This window comes from Ammospiza caudacuta, chromosome 3 (assembly GCF_027887145.1).
Source record: "Ammospiza caudacuta isolate bAmmCau1 chromosome 3, bAmmCau1.pri, whole genome shotgun sequence".
Classification (NCBI taxonomy): Eukaryota; Metazoa; Chordata; class Aves; order Passeriformes; family Passerellidae; genus Ammospiza; species Ammospiza caudacuta.
This window is the reverse complement of record NC_080595.1, coordinates 29,857,206-29,873,973: the sequence shown is the minus strand read 5'-3', so window position 1 is coordinate 29,873,973 and position 16,768 is coordinate 29,857,206. Positions and strand designations below refer to the sequence as shown.

At 36.2% G+C, this 16,768-nt stretch overlaps 1 protein-coding gene across 1 annotated transcript in view; it reads right to left on the bottom strand.

Moving 5' to 3' along the window:
• CAMKMT (calmodulin-lysine N-methyltransferase) overlaps positions 1 to 16,768 on the bottom strand; it is a 211,724-nt gene that overhangs the window by 28,331 nt on the left and 166,625 nt on the right. Inside the window, exons 4-7 of the mRNA XM_058802337.1 lie at positions 15,834 to 15,894; positions 12,197 to 12,251; positions 11,082 to 11,145; positions 5,866 to 5,932 (exon numbers count right to left, since the gene is read on the bottom strand). Coding sequence (XP_058658320.1) covers positions 5,866 to 5,932; positions 11,082 to 11,145; positions 12,197 to 12,251; positions 15,834 to 15,894 — 247 coding nt within the window. The remainder of the gene's footprint in view (positions 1 to 5,865; positions 5,933 to 11,081; positions 11,146 to 12,196; positions 12,252 to 15,833; positions 15,895 to 16,768) is intronic.

Genomic DNA, 16,768 nt, shown 5'->3' with positions numbered 1-16,768 from the left:
CTTGTTAAGTACTTGTAAACTAGATTAAAGACTGATCTTCTGTTTAAGATTTATTTTTTTCATGAGACTTTCAGATCAAACTGAATTAATTTCTTAACAATCACTTTCTTTGACAAGTAAATGAAGCTCTTTAACTCTCTCATTTCCAAACCCTGATTCACTCTTCTGCCCATTTCCTGGACCGCATCCATTTTCAGTATCCTTGGTTAACTTTTGAATAACTCCTAATGAGATTAAAAACACAACACTGTAAACATAATCTTATTGAAAATTAAAGTTTGTTATGGCAAAGATTAGCTGAAACTGTGTAAGATGTACATGATGACTGCCTACTAATGTAGAGCCAAGGTAGACAAGGAAGGGTAGACAAAGGTGCAATGGTAACATCATAAATCAGGAAATAACAGAACATCGCTGGAACGACGGATCCAAAAAATGAATTGAACAAATAATCTTCAGCTCAAACATCTCAAGGACATTTTTCCTTTAAAGCCCTGGGAGGAAAGATCCACACCTTCTCATATCAGCGGTCTTCTTCTAATCTTTTTGTGCAGCACAAGAGAATACAGGAGGAATAGTTTTACCAAGAGAAAGTTTTTTAAGCTAAGATACAGTCAAAAATTTGAGGAAGAATGTTTTGAAATAATGGAACATGATACTTTAATGCTTTTTCCCCCTGTTATTCCAAACTCATAGAAATTTTTTTACAAAGCTTGATAACACATTTTTTCTCCTTATGTATTCTTATCTGTCCTCATAAAGTCAGATGAAGGTATAATACAATTTAAAATGTACTTTATTAAGTCAACACAACTGGTGAAATACACAAATAGGAGAGGCTTGGAAGTTTGTGAATGTCAGCTGAAATGGTTAAATAGTATAAAAGAATGTTCAAGTATTCGTCCAAAAGCTGAAGCTGCACCCAACTGAAGAAAAAATTACAAATTTGCAAAACTAAATATAATAATAAAATCAGGTAAGTCAAAATTAAGTGAACTTATCCTTTTGTTCTAAATCTTCCTATCAGCTGATGATTGGGATACAGAAAGGGGGAATCACAGAGGATAAGAACATTTCAGAGAATTGGAATTAATTCTTTGCAACAGTGCAAAATATTCACTTCACTGTGAAAGAAAGCAAAGACAATTCAGTATAGAAGCCTTTTTAGATATGTCTTCTGTAAAAGGAAGTCCTGTTTTACAAACCTTGAGTCCTTCAAAGGCATTAACAAGTATTCAGATAAGGGAGATCTGGGTAAGACAGCCTGCCTCTGATTCCAAAAAGCTATTGGCAAAGGCCCTCACTATCAACATTCTAGGAAAACAGACTGTCACTGAAGAAGAGTCCTGACATGATGCTAAATAATAGAACAAAAGACAGGGAACAGGGTAGTAGCAAATGGTCAATTCTCACAGTGGAGGGACATAATCAGTAGAGTTCTCCTGGGACCTGTTCTAGTCAACATGTTTACAAGAGATGAGCATTGAGGTGGCAAAGTTTGCTGATGTTAAGTCATTCAAGATAGTAAGGAAAAGACTAGACTGTGAAAGATTGCAGAAGGATGAAAGGAGGAAAAGGAAAAAGAAGGATGTGTAACTGGAGAATAAAATGACAAATTAAATTCAGTGTGGATAAATGCAAAGTGCACAACTGAAAAAATAATTATCCCTTGATGTAGAAAATGAAGGTCTCCAAAATGACCGTCACTGGAAAGCTCTTGATGTTGTGACAGACTGTGTCATGAAACTATTAGCTCTGTGCTCAACTGCAGTGAAAAAAGCCAATCATTGTTAAGCATTTTTAGAAGGGGAACAAAAAGCGTAATTATTCCACTACATGTACCTATTTATGCACACTTTGTACTGTGATCAGTACTGATCACAGTAATCTAAAAATAAGTAGATTGAAACAGAAAAAGATATAAAGCAGGGCAAGTACAATCAGAGGTGTGGAATGCTTTCCACCTGAGTTGAGTTTTCTGTGAAAAAGAGTTACAACTTCAGAATGGACAGGAGCACACAGACCATTCTTTCCACTTATACACAAAGTGATCAAATTAAGTGAGCAGGAACCAGCAACTTTTTCTTCCTAACCAGAGAGCAGGAAATGTTCCTTTTGGCAGCTTCCTCCTTTCCTACAGATGCTGTCATGCAAGACAGTTACTTGAGGAGACTGGAAAAGTAGCTGGAAGAAAGGGATTCCTTGAGGGTTGCTAAGGTGACGAACACAGTGAATTCAATAAAATGTTGGAAAAAGTTTGAATTTACCAATACTCAGGTCATTTTGATGAATGAAGACAGAGAGCAAGTCTGTCCCACATTGATGGAACCTGTTACATGACCAGTAGAAATTAGGAAGGTTGTGAAGTTGACATATTTGAAGAACATTGCAGTACGGTAAAATATTCACTTTTGCAATTATGAAGAGGGAAGTAATACAAAAATGCAATCAGGACAATATAGTTCAGTGCTATGTTATTGAGACCTCATCCACTGTTATGCTGGATGCCATTCAGTATTTTGAAAGACTTTTGTATTATGGATTTAGTTCTGGAAACTTGTAATTGCATTACATTGGTAAGGAACACTAAAATCTCAAATAAAATTATAACCTATCTGTTGATCTTTAAGCAGAAGGTATTGTTTCTTTTGGTTACATGGTCATTAATTCTTGATGTGGGTTCTAAAGATGACTGTGGAATGAATAAAGTGTATATGATACACTATTACTAATCAAACCAAAGGGTGCACTGCCACAAGCATTTCTGTTACTGGCTTGATGTTACATGTCCTTGTTTACATTCTCACTTGAAATGGAATCTCTCTGAGGCAACTCTTAGCAAAACAATAGACTTCTTCACGGCTAAAACTCCACAGGTCCCCTATCAGCAATCAGAACACAACTTTTGTTCTTTACAGATTTCCATGTTCTCAGACACGGGAATCTGAAGGAAGAACAAATTCCCTAGTCGGTAGACAGACTGAGTCTGTTAACCTGCAGAATACATTGCAAGCCTTCCTCTTCAGTAAGTTTTTCCATTATGACATTTGTAATAACAACAACTTTTCAAACTTCTACTACTCTAACAGCTGTGTCAGGAAGATTTCCCCATTACAACAAATAGAAAACAGAGTGGGGATTTCTTGTCTTTGTTGTTAATTTAATGATTGGTGGACATGTTAAAACAATGATAAACCATATCAATGATGAAACATGTCAACCCAGTAACATCTGATGGTAGAAAGAAACATATGCTAAGTTATAGGGTAAACAATGCAATTCATAGATAATTTCTGAATTGTAAAAAAAAATAAAATTGTTGAACCCATACACAGTATTAATACCCTTCACTATGGCCAGACATTACTAGTAACTTGGTATTACTGTATCTATTTCTAGTAAACATAAGCAAGAAATCCTGAGCATATAAATGAAAAATAAAAATAAAATAGAATTGTATATCCACTGCAAAGTAAACTGTTTACTATTATTACATTATAACACACAATATGACAAACTGCCAGTTTGGCTTACATTACCATATTTTTAAACAATAATCAAGACTTGGCAGAGGGCTAGATAAGTGCTCATTTACTGCATTTTGTATAAATCTAAATAAATAAATGTATGGCAGCTTGTCCTAATCTAACTTCTCTTGGCTGATACCAGATTGTTCCTTTTTGCTCCATGCAGGTTTTGGCATACTTTCCAGGCAAAGACTTGAATATCCAGAACAGTCTCAAACTGACTCTCAGACTGATAATTTCTGCTCATGTGCCAAGAACAGAGTGCAAGATCCTAACATAAGATGAAGGTGCTGTGAGAAGAGTCTATTCTGAATCATCTTTTATACAGAAGGAATCTTTTAACTTTGCACTGGCCACGGTGAAGTTGCAGGACTGGACGCTGTCTAAATGATTATGGGAAAGAAGATGCCTTCTCCAGATTAAATTGATGCTTAGTAAGTCACTTACAGACATCACTATATTCATTTGCCTGCAAAATCTGATCAATGTAAAAGAAGTTACTGAATGTCACTTTGCATGCCAGTGTTGTATTCTTCCATCCAAAACACCACACTTTCTGCATTTTCTTGTGGGGTTTTTAATCCTTTTTTTTTTTCCTCCGTATTATGTAACTAAGGTTTTTCATCTGCAGGAAAAGTGAATCAAGGTTACTTCAGACTTTACATCAGCCTTTTAGTTCCCTCAAGGCATTAAGAATGGATCATGTAACTTTGTTACTGCACCACGTCATTACTGAATCTGAAGGACTGATCAATCCATTAGAGAGTCATTTTATAAAACTTTATACTTGCACAACAAATCTGCAAAACCCTTAAGAATGTAGAATTAAAAATCGAGTGTTATAATGAGTCTTATGTTTTCATATAGTACTTCACATTATTTTGTAATTTAATTATTTTATTTATGCAAATAAGGCCTCAAATGCTATTGCACTCAAGAAGTTAAACACTTGACATTTTTACTCCTTAAAATGCAACATTTTATGATGTCTAGATATGTTTATTAATTAGTGATTATTAACACCCAGTAAACAACATCATGTCTTGTAAAAACACAATCTTTCCTCACAGCGTGAGGCTGAAATCTATTATTCACTGATTCCATATGCTGAAATACACTCAAATGATCACAAATGACCTTAAGCATTAGATAAATGTAAATGAGGACAGGATAGAAAATGTGCTTTTGATTGATATCTAAAAGACCAGGTTTGAAGTCTTGACAAGGGATAAAATCTGAAATCTCACACAACGCATAGAACAATTGGAAATCTAAAAAAAAATCTAAGCTTCTGGATGGACATACCACGCAGCCTCTCCTCAGCAGAGTGTCTGAGACTGCTCACAAGAGGTGTTCAGCACATGGAACCTGAAAGACCATTCCTGGGATCCACATGGCCTCTGTCTACTTGGCAGGCTCTTATTAGGATGCAGAGACATATCTCTAACTTTTATGCACACACACCCTAATGGAGGCAGAATTTTTCTAGCCCTAAGTGCTCACTTAAACTAACTTCTCTACATAGAATGGCTGCATAGCCATAGGATTAAATGACATGAATGATAGTCATTACAACCATATGGATTTAACTCTCTATGTAAGTAAGCTTATTCTGCATTAACACTATGCCTTCCTCAGCCCTTTTTCAGCTTTACTTTTGCCAGTTTTAGAAGGACTGAGTGCTCCTCTGCAATGTGTGTGTCAATAAAAAAAAAATTTAATACACAAATAAGAGTGTACTATTTGCTCCTAGGTAGCCATTTTCTATTTCTTAACCTTATACCATAAATATGAAGTGCTTTATAATTTACTGCGAGAGATGAATACACTGTTCTTGATTCCCATCTCCCCATCTGCCTTTGCACTGACAACATAATTATCACACAAACAGGATGACCAAAAAACCTCCCATGGATGTTCCAACAACATCCACCTCAGGGGCAAATGGGATTTGTTGTCACCCTAAATTTTCGGAGCTATTTAAAATGAAATCTGACAGAGATTTAGATCCATTCATTCCAAATCTCATTTTCAGTACAACAGGTAGTGTTGACTTTGAAGGAGACAAATTTCAACCATGCACTAAATCATAGACTGAAGAGAGACAGTGTAAAATAAAAAAAAGATAAAAAGGAAAGAGAGGATTTTTCACCAAGGTTAATCATACTGTATTTGCTATTTTTAAAAAATACTTTTAAATTTCTTTCTTGCATCACTTACCTACTTACATACACATACCTGTGTGAGCATTAGTAACAGGTCACATGTGTGCATACATTTCACATCTATATTAATACAGAAGTACTTGCAAGAATCAGTTTAAAAAGTACAATCTTACCAGCTTGACACCTTGTGAGTCTTAAATATTCCAGCATTTTGGTTTCTTGTGATGATCTCATTTACATCTGTAGTACAACTGTTAAGAATTATCCACAAAACTAGAGCAATAATAAAAATAACAAACCCAACTATTTTCCATTTATAATGCCTTCATAATGTTCTTGTCTGTTTGTTCCTCTTTGAGCTGTGCTTTTTTCAGAAGCATACATTTTACATTGCTACTCCAGCACATCAGCCATAGATCTATGCAGCAATTTGCTCTTTTTTCCTACTTCTATTTACTCTTTCAGTTAAGGAATTTCTAACCCTGTAGCTATAGAGGGAAGTGAAAAAAAAGATGTCCCATACCTCAGATATTTAAAGGTAACTATTTACAAACATAAGAATTACAATCATGGAGAACCGAAATTTTTACAGCCACTAAATGTCCACTCTAGTTTGTGCTGCTTTCCACTTTTCACTATTATCACTATACCTAATGCTGAGATTTTGGAGGTTTGTGTGTTTTAAGACCCTACCCACAAGAGATACACCTATGTTCTTGGCTCTGTCTGGCTGAATCCAACACACAACAGGAGCACCTTAACCTACAGGAAAAGGAGTTTCTAGTCCATTTGCTTTCTTGAAAATGGTTAGGAACCACCTTAAAAGAGTGGAAAGCAGTAAGTGCCTTAAATACCACAACAGCACCTCAGCCTTGTGTCTCAGCTTCTTGTAGTTTGGAAGTTCAAGTCACAAATTTGGGTAGCCCATTCAGTCAGGTTAAAGCAAAGGCTGTCAAGGAGAACTTTCAGGGGAAGCTGGGCCCAGTCATCTATGGCTACAAAGATAATTGTCAGGATTGATCACATGTGGTTAGTGAGAAGTGCACTGGAATCCAAAGGTGTAGTAAGTAAGTGAAAACTCTGAGAATATTAATTGTTACCTAGTGTGAATCCATGCATTCCTGAATGGTTCACTTTCAAATGTAAATAATTATTTTAAAATAATTACTTTAAATGGACAGTTTTGGTAAAGATGTAGAAGATCCTTCTTTTTTATTTAAGGTATAGGAAATCTGATGCTAATTAGGAGGATGTTTCTAGGTCCACAAAATATGTCAGATCTCTTGAAAGTGCTCTTATAAGAAAATTGAATACAAGAGTCAGGCTAATTTAAAATGTTGTTGATAGACCTTTTTCTTTGCTTTGATATATCTTTTTCTTTGCTTTGCTGAAATCACATAATTTTCCTTCCTAATAGAGTTGGTTATTTAAGAAAAGTTAATTCAGGAAAGTCTCTATCCAAACACTGGAAAAGACAAACACTGGTATTTTGTGAAGTAAAAACTAGAAATTGAATGACAGAAAACTGGTTTAAACAAATCTCTGTAGTTTTGATGTGCCTTTTAAATAGTTTCCACAAAATGTAATGAGGAGTAGTAAATGAATGGTCTACACCTGGGCAGCAAAAGTAAGGCATAAATAACTCCATGAGCAGACCATACTACTTTTAAAGAGGTGCAGAAATAGCATTGTTGATAAATTAGCTACACTGCACTTAAATTATATAACTGAGCAAAACTATTAATAATGGTTATAAACACGTTAATACTAGATTTAAAAAATAATTTAGGAGTCCATATTTTCAGGCATTCAGGCTAAACATGACCCTTCTAACCTAAATTTCCCTGGACTGTTGAAAGATCCATACACTCTATTTTAATGGCCATTATAGTGCACTGCAACAATGTTTTGTACTATTGATGCTTTCAGACAGTAGTTCAAGTCACCAGTGCATGGTGTGAAATAGAGCTAAGGCAGAAAGCACCCAGCCTCTCTGAAACAGGAAACCATTTTTACTGAAAGGAATCTCATCCTTGGATTTGAAAATGTCAACGTGCTAAACATGCTTCTAGTGGTTTGAGAAATAAAATTTGGTGTTCATGACTGACTTATGTCACAGATGTAAATTGAAAATTTCTATCTGGATGCATATCACCCAAAATTACAACAGGCAATGAATCTGATAACTCTGCTCATGTTTATCTCTATTATTCACTTGAAACGTCTATAGTTTTAATCCTAAAACTTTCCTTATTTAAATTATACTGAAAGAACTTAGATGAAACACACTAAATTAGCAATAAAGTTCTGAACAAAGTGGCAAAAGGAGTAACACCTGTCTTTATTTTATTGATTTTGCAATATAAACGATCTATTGAATCAATTCGAACCTGCTCATGATAAGCAAAAGGAGTTAGAGTGAAGTCTTTTAAATAGTTTAGCAACTCAAGTCATAGCATCCTTTTAAAAACCTCCATAAACATCCATATACATAAGATCACTGACTGATACAAAATATGGCAACAGATTTCACAATGAGAGGGTTGGAATGGCAACAATTATTTGATTAATTCATTTGTAGAAATTTTTAAACTTCTAACATTTCAATAACGTATCCTAATATGGATATTGAAAACACACATAGTGAATACTCCATGTGGCAGTATGAAATGGAGACTAATAGGAAGCATGTCAAAAATCAAATGAAAAATCAAATCCTCAAAAGCTTGAGATTTCACAAAGCAAAGCTGTTAGTTATGCTCACTGAATAGGGATAGCAACAACAAAAACAACAATAATTATGATGATGTTGATAATACAAAGGCAGATTCTCAGATGCAATGCACTATTGCCAGGTCGATTTTCAATTACATTTCACTGATGTATTCATTTGTTTCTTAATGTGCTCATCTTGCCCATTAAGAATAATTAGCAGGCTTGCTTGGTGATTTCCTGGCTTCTGACAGGGATTTTTTTCTTTTTTGTTGACAACCACTTTTACTTTTTGGAAAGTAATTTTTGGATATTATAGTATGACTGGCATGTAATTTAAGCTTCCTAAGAAATTTAAAGGGAAGATGTAAACAGTAATTTTAAAACAAGATTATTTTAATCTGTAATACCTACATAAAAACCATAATACTAGACATTAACTATTCCTGAAGAGCAGAATCTAGAAAAGAAAACAGTATTTTATCCTACATTACTTTAATTTGGTATGCTAAACAATCAAAAAACACCATCAGCAATAGTAAGAATGAGCAAAAATACATAATTTGTAGCCAGTGGCACTTGGGGTGAATGCTACTTCCAATTACACCTAAAATTCTACCCTGATTTCAGTGAGTCTGGGGAGGCTGAAACAGATCTAAATTTAGCCTAAACTTCTATTACAGCCAGTCACCACAGGAAAGAGTGCAAAAGAAAATTACCGTAAGACAGATCATAAAATTACTACTGAAGTCTATAAACCATATAAAATGCAACAGAAATTTTATTATGTGCACTTTTAAGAATACATTTCACCTACACAGTAAAGTTCTTAGCCTGCTGCACTTTGGCACCCTGCTAATATTAAGCCCATTGTAAAATCCAACACAATAAAAGCACTCTGAATGCTGAGCCTTCTGAGCACCAAATGTTAAAAAAGAAAAATAAATTCCTGTTAGACCCTTCCACCAATCACTTCCCTGAAAGGGATTCACTGAGTGAATACAGATGAAGACCTCTTGTGAGACTTTTGGGAACAGAAGACATTTGTAAAACATATTGTGAAAAACTAAGGTGTGATAATTAGGTAATATTAACAGTATCTTTTTCAGGAATAAAAGCACTTTTATTTGCTTAATTCCAAGGACTGAGTGAATATTTTCGCGCTTGCCAATTTTCCGTTATAAAAGACTTCTAAATTTCAAAAAAGTTCAGGCTTATGGAATCTGCTATGCAAGACATTTGCTGACTTGATGATTACTGAGCCCACCTGAAGCTTTTTGTGGGTAAAATGACCTTTTGTTAAATACCTATGCTTCTATACAACATGAGTTTGTTTGGTTAGACTAGTTTTGAAACACTTTTCTCCTACATTTTTTATCTTCATAATGACATGGAAGAAAGATTGGAAGGGTGGTGCTGATTAAAATACACAGAATAATGAAAACTTCCTCCTAAAGACACCAGTCTAACATATTAGAATTTAACAAAACAATAATCCCTGGGAAACAGGTGAGAACTTGCCTTTTCAAGAAAAAGGAGACTTTTAGCAGGCTTACCTCGTTTTAACAGATATGATCTAGGATTGACTGTTTTTAACATGAAATTGTTCAAGTGTTGTCAGCAATTATAGTTACCTCAGTTACCTCTGAGAAAGTTTTTTTAAAAGGTAATAGCTAATATTATTGCACTGAAATGTCTCCTGTTTTAACAGGCATCAGCAACTGCAATTCATTTAAGATACAGATTAGATTAAGTTATTTTTTTTACTAAGTACTCACTACATTAGCTCTCAAATATATACAAATATCAAAAAGAAATAATTCTGATGCTGCAGTGGCCAAAACCTGAAAAATTAGCCTGCTTGAAAATGTAAATGGAAAGATTATCAAGGAACAAAAGCAAATACATATCTTCCTTTTTTTCCCTCTCAGTTTCTAAGGGCTATTAGTATTCACCATATATATCTGTTCTTGTTCTGTGCTGATATTTAATGTGGCCACAAATTATGCTCACTCATTCTCTTGCTTAACCCAAGTCCAGTTCAATTTTATGAACTATCTGTTCATATTAGAAAGGCATAATAGCAATTTATTCTAATATAAGAAATACAATAAAATACTTCCTACAAGGGACAGAGGAGTTTTGCAATCTTACATCAAGAGAAATAATGATAAATTGGTAATTGATTAAGCAGACTAAATGGGCAATTTGTAGGCAGTTATAACTTAGCAGTGACAATGAAACATTTTAACACACACCGGGAAATATATGAATGCTGAGTATGCTTTAAGGGGCTAGTATCTGAAAGTAGAAAAAAAAATTTAGCCCTTATGCAAAACGCATACATGGAGGGGAGCTGATGATTTGATTCCCTGCTACACCTCCTGTAATGTGCAGCACACACACATGAATCTTCCAGCACTCAACCACGGGGCAAATATTTACAACAGTACATGTTCTATACCAACATGTGCATTTTTAATTAACAGAGAAAATGTGGCATTTATTATGGGGGAAGCTGCTGCTCTGTTCAAGATATTCCACATCTGTTTTTTAATTACTTATGTGGGGACTTTTTCTTAATATGCCCCATGCTGTCTGTCTTTATATTGATTGTTACTCAGCCAGTAAAAAGGAACGAGCACAACAAACCAGTTTTCTATCTGAATAAGGATACTTTTGATGGCCTTTTCATTTCCATCAGTTAACAGAACTTCTTTGACATCTGCAGAAATAGCAACCTGAAAAAAAGAGCACAGCAAACAATGAGCAAATATGCTTGTCTGTGTGGAAGTGAAGACAGGAGTGACAAGCCTTCAGTATCATGCTTCCTCACCTATTTCTCTGTAACAATCTTCAATCTTTTTTCATTTTATGTCTGCATTATTTTAATCATTCAATCAAATCAGTCAATACTTTTATCATTCCATTTGCGGGAGCCTCTATCTTGCTATCATTCTGTTCCGTAATTGCATTGTGACAGCCGATGATGGTATTCTGAGAGGCTTTCATTTGCGGGCTTCTGTTTATCTAGTAGAGCCATCATACAAGGCTGTCACTCTGCCTTTCAGCTTGCTTCTGTCTGACTGCCTGATGCCCTTCATATAACTTTGCATTGCAGGCAGATGGCTTTGTAAGGGTAATTTTTTTGTGAGCTTTGACATGCTCGCACATTGGGCTGTAACCTCGACACATTGTATAAGAGCGACAGGTTTGTCAAATGCCAATCAGTGTAACAATATGCTTTTATTTGTAGAGACATAAAAACTTGTCTAATGCACTGCACTGCTACATAATATCTCCTGAATACATGACTCAGAACCCAGAGAATGGTGAACGACTCTCCTGAATGGCCAATCTAATTCAAAAGAATCTAATTACCGAGAGCTCTGGATCATGTTTGTTGGTGTAATAATGCAGGCAAAACATTAGCAGCTATATCATGGTGCTCCAACTGTGATTCGCCAGGCTATTCCTGTATCTTAGCAAATGGGACTATAATCTGAAAAAAAAAAAAGCTTCGGCTATGGCAATGAAAGACAGACAGTACGTGGCCTGGAATGTCACAACAAAAGATATTGACTACACCGAGGTAAAATGTTTCTGCTCATCGAGGCAACCATAAAATCAATATGATACGAAAGCAAGTCAATCTAGAAGGTCTCTCAAGACTCTGCAGCTTGACCGCAGCTGAGGCTGTTGACAGTTCTCTGACCCAGCAGTTGGAGGCACTGGAACATTTTTCCTTTTGTTTCTTCCTCTGAATGGGATTGGAATTGAGAAAAGACCTACCATGAGCCCAGCCAAGCATGTCATGCCACCCCCTAGCTCACACACAGCAAGGTCCCTGAAAGAGAGAAAGGAAATGGTAGAACCCATACAAATTAGATGAAAATGGTCAGAGAGACATATATGTTACAAGAACAAATTGCCATCTGCAGTAAGAACTGAGCTACCAGGAAGTTGTAGAGACATGACTAGGCTACCTCATGTCGTTTTGCGTTTTAAAAATAATTATGAAATAGAAAAGTCACAAAGCAGGCAAATCAGTGGGGGTTCCCTCATTAGTGTTCAGTGCAACATTACCACCGCTGAGCTGAAAAATCTGAGAAGGTTCCCTTTTTTCCCTTGTCAATGGCTCTGTCTTTTAGAACTAAACTAGCTAGAGTAGCGAAAGATAATTGTTAGGAAAGGATAACAATGTTAATCCACATTCATTCTTGCAAAAACAGTTAGAGAAGTAAAAGGGGAAATTAATATTATTTATATATCTCTCCATACAGTTATGCCTAAAAGCCTTTTTATATTAAAAAGAGAGAAGTTTTAAAGCAAGCCATATACCACAAAATAATTACACACGAAGAAATCTGATCCTTCAATTAGCACTTAAAACTGCAAGTGACCTACAAACAATGCTGTTATGAACAACGATGGGAACAGCAAACGGTTAAGCCTCAGAAAACGAAATGAAGTTAGTGTCAAGAGCCTAAACTGAGCCCGATCAAAGGGCTGAATACATGGTCTAAAAGGCTGCTTTTAACTTAGACCATACTGTGCTGTTATTAAGACGTGCATGTGAAATATAATTTGGCGCAGAGAGTGTGCCGGATGGGAGCTTGCAGGGGGAGCCATAAAGAATGTCCTCCAGAGCCATGGCCTGCCCCAGGAGGGGAGGAGGGAGGGATGCTGACCCTGCACTGAAACTGTGTATGAAGCAGTGTCTGGGGCAAGGCAGAGCCTCAGCTTAGAAACATGCTGCTTTATAGTAAAATCTGCGGCAACTGTTACAGCTGGCAGGAGCATTCCCATTGAGACACTTCTGATAGGCAGAAAATGGAATTTTAGCTTAACTGTTTGGTTGAGTTTGGTTTTGGAGGGTTTCTTGGTTGCTTTTTTTTTGGTGCATCATTTCTTCTCCCTTAAAACATTTACATCTGAAAGTCTATTTTTATCTGAAAGGGTCACCTCCCTACTCACTCAACACTGATATTTAGGAAGAGCATCTAAGATGCCATATCAGTATCAGTATAAAGATGCTGATATTTTGTTCACTGAGGCGAGCAGACTAGGCTGTATGACTGTATAATAATGCTCGCTGTCTGGACAGGTTAGATTTATTTTTCTTAGACACCACAAATTTTATCTGAAAAAAGTCTAGTTGTCCTATTTAATCAAAATGAGACAAAAGAAAGACATACCTTGGAGGAACAAGCTGTACATAAACCCAGTAATAATATTAAAAAAATGGAGAAATTTGCAATTTGTATTTTTAAACAGAATGATTATAGGTTTTTCCTCAAATAAATTTTAGTTTTTCTAAACCAAGTGTATTATATATTAAAACTATATACACATGGTTATATATAAGGTTTACAAGGCACTTACTCCTTTATAAGAATCATACTTAGTGAAATAAACACAGAAAGTATCCAGTGTAAGGCTTTTAGTACATTTTGAACCAAATTTCTATGTACAAAGTAAATGAGCATTCACATATACACACAAATATTCATGCATATGAAATTTATTTTAGTGCCAATTCCCTTGCTGGCAAGTTTTAAAAGTTGTATCTGTCTCTCAGGCAACATATAGTGACATTTATAAATGAGAATTCACATAAGAAACTCTACTCTGAGAGTACTGTTAGAAGGACATAATCCTGAGATATCAGGATGTGAAACTGCCCATTTACTCCATGGAAGTTGACTGCTAGTTGTCTCTGAATATCGCAGCTTGCATACCCAAACTGGGAAAATACCCTCTGAGTGAGCAGCACAGGAGGTTTGCTGGGAGGAGCCCTGGAGAAGAAGTAGAGCATATGAGCATGGGGCCAGACAGCAAAGTGCTACAGGGACATCCCTACAGCAGCAGAAGGCACACAACCAAACTGGGAGGAAGGAGCAGCGGCTGCCACATCAGGTGTGTGAGCTGCCTCCCCTAACGGGCCACGCGTGTTCAGGTGGTGGATGGAGCAGGAATGAGGCTTTATGGACCACAGCACACTTTGGTGCCAGGTCTTTTGTCAGAACCCAGCACATTCCTCTCACTGCCCTGGAGGACTCAAGACCCTGGCAGGGGGCTCAGAGACCTGGGCATGGAGTCAGAGACACTGTGACTTCGATTTTAATCCATGGAAACAATTACCAACTTTGCGCGAGGAGTTACAAGCCACAAGGGTTTGAATAGAATTATAGTAAATTTATCACAGGGTGAAAAAGTAGAATTTTTGGGGTTCTTAGAATGGGGGTTCAAGAGGCAAAATGGAGGAATCTGGGTGTGACCTTTTCCTTCTTCTTCTGGTCCTCCATCTTCTACTGTGATGGTGGCACTTTTGGATTGGTTTAGGATAGAGACAATGTGTAACATAGGTGATAGGGTATTGGAAAATTGTAGTTAATAAAGTACATGTAGTTTTTAGTATTAAAAGGTAACAGTGCCCTGAGGGTGGTCAGTGCCTCAACCTGACCTGCTGGACAGACCTCCACAGGTCCGAAAAAGCATGTATTAGATAAGAGAAAATAAACAACCTTGAAAACCAAAGCCGAAGAATCCCGACTTCTTCAAGTGAAGGGCTGGTAAAAAAGACTTATAAATACCTTGGAAGCCATTGCAGCAACAACAAACCTGACAGTCTTTGATTACAGATAGGAGTCTAAGCAAGTTGCTCATTTGGTACAAGGGGCAGGGACTTACAGTTTGGTCTTCCTGATTTTACCCAATGCCATATTTACACAGACTGGGATTTTCTATCCAAGTCTGGTTTACTTGGTATTTGCCTTACACCCTCACACAGAACAGAATTTTTGCCTCCAAATGCATTGTTATAATAGCTTTTTTTGCACCCTATTCATCCCTCAGACAATGAAACTTCAAGGATTTCCAAGTGCAAATCTCAGTATAGTCAGGGGGAAGGAAAGTGAATGCAGGACAGATTTTATATTTAGATGTTCCTATTGGAGCCTTGATAGCTGACTTCTACAAGTTTTGAATAAAAGTGAAGGATGTTTCAAAACTGTTCCACAACACTTAAAAATGAGTGCAAATTCCTCTTACTATAAGCAGTGATTTTTATGTATTTCATCAGATAATATTTTGCTTGCTTTTGCAACAGATGTCAGTTTAAAGAATATCTTATTTTTCCTGACCTTCACAATCAGCACTGATCGATTGGAGCTTCACTTTTGTTTCCCAAAAATCAAAGTGAAATAAAACGCCTTGAGTGGAAATCAAAAGTCTTTGACATATAGCAGAAAGCTTGCTGTGCAATATTAGTACCCAAAGGCAGCTGAGAATTCTTTGTTAAGAGCAACATGTTTTCACCTTGAACATTTTAAATTTAATCTGAAGACTTAAATCATAGCAATCTTTACCATGCAGATACAATAAAACTAAGAGATTGGAAAATATCTTTTTATGTTTAACTCTGTACCTGAATATTTCATTATGCTTTAGGCAGTAGTAAGCCAGCACTTCTTCAGATGGCCAGAGACCTATAAAACAAAGATATTTGCCTTCTTAGAACAGATTTTTTCTGGTATAAAATAATATTTGAATGCACATTACCATTTGCAGAGCTCTACCCACTGTTTTATGTTCTATATTTGCCATAAATAAAAAGAAAAACAAAAAGAAGACCTAGGATTTAAGCATTGGAATTGAGTATTTCATAGATTTCATCACAACTAGTGATCAGAAATTTATAGATACATGCATACACACACATAAACATAAACATATGTCTACACATATATATGGAATACTCAAGACTTTAAAAGTCACATAAAATTTAATTCACTTGGGCATTCACATGAACATTAACCTGTTTGTACTAGGCCAGATGAAAGGCCAACTTTGCCTTGTAGCCTATTTACAACAGGGGACAGGAGCCCTCTAGTTTTTCATTAGCTACATCATCATCACCATCATCATAATCATCCTACAGTCACTCAATTTCTTTCCAGTTTCTTTTATTTAGCTCCTTTTCTCTTAGTTTGTGTTAGGTCAGGCATCAGTCTGACTGTAAGCAGCACATACTAAGGACAAATCCCGGACTAGGGCAAGAAAAGTGTGATTTCTAGTTGTGGCTCAAGAAATTCAGAAGAAGGAGAAGAGGAGATACAAGTGCTAAATTCTTCTTAACAGGCACTGAAGGATTGTTCTGGTTGTTCTGTGATAAACTTTCTAGAGCTGCACCAGGAAGCACCACAGTTTCACCCTGCTATATAAAGAAACCCCTCCTCTCTCATTTTATACTTGCTTCCCTGCCATTTTCATTTGAATTCCCCTAGTTCTCCTACAGAAATAGCCAGGAGCATTCACACTTTCTGCACCCAATCTGTATTATTCATGAATTCATTAGCTTCC